Raw genomic sequence first — 9,211 nt, forward strand, 5'->3', positions numbered from 1 at the left:
AAAACACTCAACCCCCAACACCATCCATCATCCATCCATCATCCATCTATCATCCATCCAAAAATCCCAACAGATCCTGCTCCAGAATCCAGGCCCGATCCCATGCCATAATTCCATCTGATCCTGCTCTGGACTCCTGCTCTAATCCGGGATCCCTCCCTGATCCCAATCTGTCCATTCTGCCCCAATCCCTCTCCGGAATTCCACCCTGATCCCGCTTCGTACCTGCATTCAAGCCTTTGTTCCCACATCATTTCCTGCAGAAAGAGAAGATCTATGAGTTTCCAGCACGGATCACACACCAGTATTAACCCCAGGATCCATCCTGGGATCCACACAGAGGGGATCCAGAACTGGATCCACCACTAGTACTCACTGGCTGCCAGGTTGTATACATTCCTGCCCTTCTTCCCTGTGTAAAAAACAGTGGGATCAGCGTTGGTAACTCAGGATTCCCAGAACAGTGCCGGGTGGATCCGTGCCCCTTCCCAACTCCCTTCCCGCGTGTTACCAAATTGGCGCTTCCAGACGACGAATCCAATGAGGACAATGAGAATGATGATGGCGACGATGATGGACACAGCAACCACCACAGTGAGATTCCCGCCAGATTTTGGTTCTGGGAAATGCAGGATAGTGAGGAGGGGGAGGGGAATCCCCATTTGGGAATTCCAAATTCCCAGTTCCCACATTCCATATATCGCATTCCCAGCCTCACCCCAAGCAAAGATTCCGGGCTCCAACATTCCGGGATGCTCCACCCGGCACCGGTACTGCTCCCGCTCCTCCGGCCGCGCCTCGATCCTGGCCCAGGTGTGGAAGGTGCCGTCGCTGTTGGGAACGACCCCGCCCCACTCTGTCTCCTGATCCCAGATTTCATCCCCCTTCATCCAGTTGACTGCGATGGTGTTGGGGTAGAATCCGTACGCGTGGCAGGACAAGATCAGCATCCCGTATTCCTCTTTTCCAGACACATGGACATCAGGGGGCTCTGGAATGGGATAACAGTGAGAGACATCTGTGGAATTCCATGGGAATGGGATGGGGGTGAGATCTGCCCACTGAATATGCACAGGAATGGGATGGGGATGAGATCTGCCCATGGAATTCCCACTGGAATTAGGAAGGGGGTGAGATCTAAACATGGAACTCCCACTGAAATGGGATGGGGATGAGATCTAAACATGGAATTACCACTGGAATGGGATGGGATGGAGGTGATATCTAAACATGGAATTCCATGGGAATGGGACAGTGGTAAGATCAGCCCATGGAATTCCCACTGGAATGGCGTGGGAGTGAGATCTGCCCATGGAATTCCATAGGAACGGGATAGGGGTGAGGTCTGCCCATGGAATTCCCACTAAAATGGGACAGAGGTGAGATCTGCCCATGGAATATGCACAGGAATGGGATGGGGGTGAGGTCTACCCACGAATTCTCACAGGAATTACCCTGTCCCCAAGTCCTCCATTCCCAAATCCCATATTCCCACAGGAATTCTGCTCCCACCTTTGCGGTCCAGCTCCTTCTGCCCATATCCAACAAATTTCTGGAGCCATTCTGGGCATTCGTGCTCCAGGTAATTCGTATTCCTCTCAACATAGTTCTCACGTTCCCAGCGCCTCCTGATAACCTCAGCAGTGCTGTCGGCCGCCACAAATCTCCTGGATTCCAGGTCAAAGGAGGTGAAATCCCTCCCATCATAGCCGTACCGTACGGATCCACGGACACTCCCATCAGACAGGAGATCACAGCCATAAACTCGCAACCTTGTGTGGAGACCTGGAGGATTGTACCCACAGAGACCCATGGAATTGTGTCCCAGCCCCACAGAGATCCATGGATCCTATGGATCTACATCCCAATCCGTGGATCACAAGATATCCCACACCAGCCTAATGGAACCTCATCTCAGCCTCTTGGTGCCCTGTGAATCCACATCCCAGTCCCACAGATCCCCCCACTCACCCCTGCTCTGGTTGTACCGGTTCCGCAGTATCTCCAGGCTCCTGGCATCCCTGTGCTGATTCCCCACGCAGATCTGAGTCTCCCTATCCCAAAATCCTGGCTCGGCTCCGTCCTTCATCCACTGTGTCAGTGGCTCCACCCGCGCTCGGTCGCTGTGGCAGCGCTCAAAGGGGATCCCATCCAGGTACCCAATGGACATGTACTGGGGAATCCCTGGGCTGGGCTCTGACACCCCCACATCCAGGAAACGCAGGGAGTGGAGAACTGAAGAGACAAGGCAATTTGGGGGGGTTGAAGGGGTCATGGATCAATGAAAGAGGAAATGGGAGTTCAGGGAAGGGTGTGCATGGGGTCCCAGTGTCCAGGAATGGGGGCTTGGGGGATCCCTGTGCCCAGAAAAGGGGTATACAAGGACAGGGAGAGGTGGGATTGGGGTTCCAGGGGATCCCTGTGCCCAGGAAAAGGGATCCAGGGTCCCCAATGCCAAGGAAACAGGGGTCACAATGTGAGGAGACCTAGGGTGGCTGGAATGCGGGGCCTTGGGGTCCTTGATGCAGAGATAAAGGGGGGCTGGGGGCTGAGTAAAGAAGGAATGGGGGTCCAGGGGGTCTCAGGGTCAAGGAAAAGGGGGGGCTGGGGAAGGCGGGATGGATGGGAAAGGGGGTGCACGGGGGGATTGGTACTAGATAAGGGAGTGCAGGGGGGTCCCAGTGCCCGGGACTGGAAATTCAGGGGAGTCCCAGAGCCCAGAATCGCCCCTGGGACCCTCCATGACTCATCAGGGACCCTCCCAGACCCTCTGGGACGTCCCCGGAGGATGAGCAGGGGGTGGAGACCTGGAGGGACGCAAAGACTGGGGGGGGGGGGGCAAGAAGCGGAACGGGGAGAGCCGGGAAGGGTCCAAGGCTCAAGGAAGGGACGGGGAGAGGTGAGATGAGGGATCTACGGGATCCAGAGGTCCCCGGTGTTGAGGGAAAGGAGGGTCTGGAAGCTGGGAAAGGCAGGAATGGGGGTCCAGGGGGTCGCTGGGTCACGGGAAAGGGAGGTCTGGAGCTGGGAGAGGCGAGTGGATCCCGGAGGCGCAGCCTGGGAGATGCGAAGAAGGCCGAGGGAGTGAGGCGGGGAGGGGACGGGGGGAAAGAGGGAATTCCAGGGATTTCATCTGGATCCCACAGGATCCCCGCTGCGACTCCCCTGATACCCCTGGGACTCCCGGGACCCTCTGGGACCCCGTTTCGGGAAGCGGCGGGAGTGGAAGACGGGGGAGACACGGAAAGTTGGGAGGTTCGGGAGGTCCAAAGGCCAAGGAAAAGAGCGGGACTCGGGTCTGGGAAAAGCGGGATGCCCGAAAAGGGGGTGCAGGGAGGGTCCCAGGCCCGGAAATCGAGATTTAGGGGTGTCCCAGTACCCAGGTATGATGGTTCAGGGAGGCCCCGGTCCGCGATTCGGGGTTCAAAGGGATCCAGATCCCCAGGAATTTGGGTTCAGGGGGTCCCGGTGCCAGATGAGGGCGTGCGGGGGTTCGCGGTGCTGGGGAAGGGGGGGTCAGGGGGATCCCGGTGACCGGAAATTGGCGCTCAAGGGGGTCCCCGTGCCCAGGAATGGGGGTTCAGGGGAGTCCCGGCGCACAGAAATGGGGATCCAGGGGTGTCTTTCTGCTGGGAAAGGCGACGGAGAGGTAACAGGACTCAAAATGAGGTTTCAAGAGTTTCTCCGTGCCCGGGAATGAAGGTTTAAAGGACTCCCAGTGCCCGCAAATGGGAGCTCAGGGGGGTTGCGGTTTCGGGGGTCCCACTCACCTCTCGTCGCGCCCCCCGGGTCCCCCAGAAGCCCCAGGAGCCCCAAGAGCAGCCCCAGCCCCAGCCCCAGCCCCAGCGCCGGAGCCATCGCGCTGCTCCGCCGCGGTCCCGCCCCCAGCTCTGGCCCCGCCCCCCGAGCCATCTCCAGCGCCGCCATTGGCGCCGCTATTTCCTATCTACCAATGGAAACTCAATACGTAAGTGACGTCACTGGTCGCTGGGAGGATCCAAGTCTCTCAGGTTCGTACGCGGAAGCGAAAGTGACCGAGGGAGCGCGGTGGGCGGGAGGGGACGAGAGAGTTCCAAAGAATTCCTCTGGATCCCTCTGGATCCCCGCTGCGACCCCCCTGGAGCCCGCTGGGAACCACCTGGGACCCCACTGGACCCCCGTGAAGAAAGCGCCGGGAGTGGAGAACTGGGGTGAAGGAAAAGGGCGGGTCTGGGAAGGGCGGGATGCCCGAGAAGGGGGTGCAGGAGGTCCCAATACACTTGAAGGGGAACCAGGAGGGGGTCCCAGTGCCGAATTAGGGGGTACAGGGGGATCCCCGTGCCCAGTAATGGGGCTCAGGGGGTCCCAGGGTCAAGGAAAATGGGGGCTGGGGTCTCCGAGAGGGGGAGGGCCAGGAAAGGGGATGTGGGGGGACATTGGTGCTGGATAAGGAGAAACCCAGTGCGCAGGAAATGGGTTCAGGGGGGTTCTCTTTGGGGGTTCTGGATTTCAACAGGGTCCTGGTGCCTAAAAACGGGGGTTCAGGGCGGTCTCGGTGCTCAGAAATGGGGGTTCAGGGGGGTTTCCGTGCCCGGGAATGGGGGTTCAGGTTGGTTTCAGATTTCAGATAATGGAGTGCAGGGGTTTCCAGGACTGGAGAAGGGGGTACAGGGGGGTGCCGGTGCCCCGAAATGAACGTTCAAGGGTGTCTCTGTGCCCAGGAAGGGGAGTTCGCCTGGAAATGGAAGTGCAGGGGGGTCCCCGTGCCAGGAATGGGGGTTCAGGGGGTTCCTGGTGCCGGGGGCGGTCGCCGGTCCCGGAGCGGATCCCGAAGCCGCAGCTTGGGAGACGCGAACGTGACCGGGGGAGAGCAAGGATGGGGAGGGGACAGAGCAAACCCTGGGAATTCCCCTGAATCCCCCCCGGGATCGCCCAGGACACCCCCTCAGGACTAGCAGGGGGTGGAGAACTGGGGGGACGCAGAGACTGGGGGGTCTGGCGGCGTCCAAGGGTCAGGAAGCGAAACTGGGAGAGCCGGGAAAGAAGGCTGAAGGAAGGGACTGGGAGAGGCGGGATGGGGGATCTACGGGGTCCCTGTGCCCAGGAAAGGCGTCCAGAGGTCCCTGGTCTTGGGAAAAGTGGGGTCTGGGAGCTGGGAAAGGCAGGAATGGGGGTCCAGGGGGCCCCTGGGTCACGGGAAAAGGGGGCTGGGGCTGGGAGACGCGGGTGGATCCCGGGGACGCAGTTTGGGAGACGCGAAAGCGAGACGGGAGTAAAGGTGAATTCCAGGAATTCATCTGGATCTCCGCTAGACCTCCTGGGACCCCGGGGGGACTCCCTGGAACCCCCTACCAAGAAGTGCCGGAAATGGAGAAATTTGGGAGATCTGGGGGTCCAAAAGCCGAGGAAAAGGGCGGATCTGGGGTGTGGGAAGGGCAGGATGGACGGGAATGGGGGTGCAGGGGGGTCCCAGAGCACTGACGGGGGTGCGGGGGGAATCCCAACCCCAGATAAGGGGATGCAGGGGGGTCCCGGTGCTGGGGAAGGGAGTACGGGGGAGTCCCCGTGCCCAAAAATGGGGGTTCAGGGGTTCCCCTGCTGGGGAATGCGTGTTAAGGGGGAGTTTCCTTCCCGGAATTCAGGGCTCAAGGGCGTTCCGGTGCTCTGAAATGGGGGTTCAGGGGGTGCCGGTGACCAGAAATGGGGGTTCAGGGGGGTCTCCGTGCCAGATGAAGGGGTACAGGGGGATCCCGGTGCTGGGGAAGGGGATTGAGGGGGGTCACACGACCCAAAATGGGGATTCCGGGGGTTCTCCTGCCCGGCAATGGAGGTTTAGGGGGTTCCCGGTGCCCGGAAATGGAAGTTCAGGGGGGTCCCGGTGCCCGGGAATTCCGGTTCAGGGGGGGGTCTCGGTTTCGAGGGGTCCCACTCACCTTTCGTCGCGCCCCCCTGGTCCCCCAGAAGCCCCAGGAGCCCCAAAAGCAGCCCCAGCCCCACCGCTGGAGCCATCGCAGCCTTCCCCGCTCGCAGCTGTGGCGCAGCTCGAGAGACCCGAAAGCGAAAGTGCCCGAGGGAGCGCGGAGGGGAGGGGAAAAGGAAGAATTCCAGGGAATTCACCCGGATCCCCTCCTGATACCCCTCTGGATCCCTCAGGGATGCACCTGGGACCCCCGGGCCGGGCTGTGCTGCGCTCCAACTCTGCCCTCACCCCGCCGGGTTCGGCCCGAAGCGGTGGCAGCGCCGCGATCCGCGGATCCAGTTTTTCCTGCGGGTGCGGCTCCCAGCCACGGCGGAGCAGGACTGGGCGCTGCGACTGCGAGCCCTGATTCCCTCTCTCCCTCTCTCTCTGTCTCTCTCTCTCTCTCTCCCTCTCTCTCTCTCCCTCTCTCCTGTTCTCTCCCTTTCCTTTGGGTGATCATAAATCCCAGAGCGGCCGGAGAGCCCCGTGCCCAGTTCGGGTTTCCCAGGAAAGGGAGGCCGGGGAGGAGGTGCCCAGGGCCGGCCGGGAATGGGGGTCCGGGGGTCCCCGGGGTCACGGAAACAGGGGATCCAGGGGCTGGCAGAGGAGGATTCCCGGGAAAGGGGGTGCAGGGGAGTCCCAGTGCCCGGGAATGGGGCAGAGTGGGGCAGGATCTGGGAAACGACGGCGGCTGCCGGGAAGGGACTGGGACAGACTGGGACACCGAACACTGGGACAAGAACCCACTGGGGGAAGAACTGGGCACCAGGGATCATACTCGGGTATACTGGGACCACGCTGAGGGCTACTGCGAGCAACTGGGAGCATGCAGAGGACAACTGAGATATACTGGGAAAGACTGGGAATGGCTTGGATCATCCTGGCATTGACTGGAATCATACTGGAAGTGATCAGATCTGTATTAGGGGTGAATAAGAGAAACTGGAAGGGGCAGGGGCAACTGGGATCATACTGGTACCAACGGGGTCACACTTGAAGTGACTGGCATTGTATTGGGAATATCCGGGAGTAACTGGGATCATACTGGAGGTGACAGGGATCAAACTGGACTCACAGTGGGAGTGTCTGGGAGTTACTGAGATCATACTCGGGTGAATGGGCTTATACTGGGAGCAACTCGGACCACAGGGGGGACAAATGGCATCATAGGTGTCACTGGGTTCGTACTGAACGTGACTGAGGCCACAATGAGCTCTTACTGAGAGGGACTGAGAGCGAAGGAACCATACCAGGGATGACTGTGATCCCCTGGGACCATGTTGGGGGCAACTGGGATCCTACTGGGAGTGATCTGGAACATACTGGGAATGCCCAGGATCACACAGGGGGTGACTGGGAACCAGCGGTGAGGCGGCGGCGGAGCTCGGAGGCGGCCCCAGCGCAGGTGGGAGCCGCGCTCGGTTCTGCGGGGGCTCGGGGCTCGCTGCGGGCGGAGGGGGCGGCAGGAGGCTCTGTGGGGAGGACAGAGGTGGCTGCCCCGTCCCCGGGATGTTGCCCTGGGGCTTCGGCAGGAGCTCCGCCGCCGCCTCACCGGGCTCCGGCCGCTGCCGCCGCTCCCGGGAGCACAGACGCTCCCACAATGGCGCCTTTGCTGCGCCACCGGTGCTGTGCTGGCGGTACCGGGGCCGGGCTTTTTTGGTTCTGCCCAGTCAGCACGCGAGAACGAAAAGTGACGGCAGAATCAGCCAATCGCAGCGAGGGAAGGGCTCTCCCCTCCCTTTCCCCGAGCTCCGCCATTTCTCGGAAACCTCGCTCGAGGGGGCGGGGAGAGTTTAATCACTGGTCAACACACCTAACTTGGGGAGATGAATTGAATTTATTATCAAGTCAGAGCAAGAGAATGAGAAGTAAAATAATTCCTATGAAAACATCTTCCCCTCACCATTCCCTCCTTCCTGGATTTCCTTTATTCTCCATTCCCTCCCCTGTCCCCACCCAGGGGAGATCATGTCACTGCTTCCCAGTTCCTGTCTGTACTACAGAGATGCCTGCAATGTCCCCAGAAGGTTCAGGACTTCCTGATCTGTCTTCTACATCTCCCCCTCCAAGATGGACACACACCTGCTGCTTTTTTTTTTTAGTAAAAAACCCATTATTCATAATTCTCTTAATTCACTCCATGTCAATTAGTACCATTTTCTAGAAGTGACAATCTCTTTTGTTACTTCTTACCTACAAGTCCCTGGCGCTGTTTCCAAGCAGATTCCCGTGCTTTGTTTCAGTCACATTCACACTGTTCCTTTCGCCCATCACTGCTGGAGCCCCTCCCCTGCTTGCACTCGCAGGTAGCACCAAATGCGTGTCCCTGTGTAGACACTGCTGAAGGCTCGTGGAAAAATCCAATTCGGATTTTTCCCAGGCTGTTAGCTTTCTCAGCTCCAGCTCGGATCTTTCCCAAGCTGGGGACTTTTCTCAGAGATAAAAAAAAAAAAAAAAAGAATTAATAACATAGAAGAACACCTGTTGTTGATCACAAAGCCTCGTGTGTGTCTCTTAATGTTTTACAGAAAACATGTTTTCAAAAAAGTGTTGCCTTCTTAAACCAGTGAGCCTTTTCTATTTCGTTTTGCACGATCTATCTTGTATCAATGGGATGGCTTTTCAATAAATCGCTTCTTCTTGCTACTTTGAAGCAGTCGTGTGTGTTACTGTGTTATTTGCCATTCCTAACCACACAGCAACATCCCAGCCCGCAGCTCCAGCGCCCACCCTGCCCTGGCTGGGGCTGGGCTGGGGCAGTGAGCCCGACAGAAACCAGAACCCGCGGGACGCTTTGGCTCGCAGGGGCGGAAGGTCCAGGGCTGCTCCCCTTCCCCTCCACTTGGTTTAGGATTAAATTTTTTGGCCACTGTGGAAGAGGATAAAGGCGTGATTTTTCTCCAGCACTGGGTGGGTTTTTTCCCTCGCATGGGGCATTTTGGCCTTCCCCTTCTGCCCTCTCACAGAACTAGTGGCATTTTCCACCACACACAGTTTGCAACCAAGAGTCTGCTGCGGTCGAGAAGGCTCCAAGCACCTCCTTCCAGGCTGACTCTGCAGGTGCCGAGGCTGCTCTGGGCTCTGCCAGGCTCTGCCGGGGCTCAGCTCTGGGTGAGGCTGGGCTCATTCTCCCCTCGCATTGCTCGGAGCAGCTGAGTCACAGGGGGAGAACGAAAGGACACAAGGGTGTTGAGGTTTAAGAGAGTTTTTATTCAAAAAACTGCCATAACAAACAGACTGTCCTAACGACGTTAACTATCTAGCAGTGCTAAC

The 9,211-nt window shown here is 58.7% G+C and overlaps 1 protein-coding gene across 2 annotated transcripts; it reads right to left on the reverse strand.

The window, feature by feature from the left end:
- Positions 1-225: 225 nt before the first annotated feature.
- Positions 226-6,199, reverse strand: LOC130266782 (class I histocompatibility antigen, F10 alpha chain-like). 2 transcript variants are annotated; one of them, XM_056516035.1, is made up of 7 exons: positions 5,913-6,199; positions 1,972-2,235; positions 1,513-1,785; positions 719-991; positions 512-619; positions 377-412; positions 226-257 (listed from the first exon to the last, which is right to left on the reverse strand). In XM_056516035.1, the coding sequence occupies exons 1-7, from the start codon at positions 5,986-5,988 to the stop codon at positions 232-234; spliced, it is 1,056 nt and encodes a 351-aa protein (XP_056372010.1). In that variant the 5' UTR covers positions 5,989-6,199; the 3' UTR covers positions 226-231. The 2 variants fall into 2 exon arrangements, with proteins under 2 accessions (XP_056372010.1, XP_056372009.1); XM_056516034.1 differs by lacking the exon at positions 5,913-6,199 and adding an exon at positions 3,771-3,889.
- Between the last annotated feature and the right edge of the window lie 3,012 nt (positions 6,200-9,211).

This window comes from Oenanthe melanoleuca, unplaced genomic scaffold (assembly GCF_029582105.1).
Source record: "Oenanthe melanoleuca isolate GR-GAL-2019-014 unplaced genomic scaffold, OMel1.0 S219, whole genome shotgun sequence".
Lineage (NCBI taxonomy): Eukaryota > Metazoa > Chordata > Aves > Passeriformes > Muscicapidae > Oenanthe > Oenanthe melanoleuca.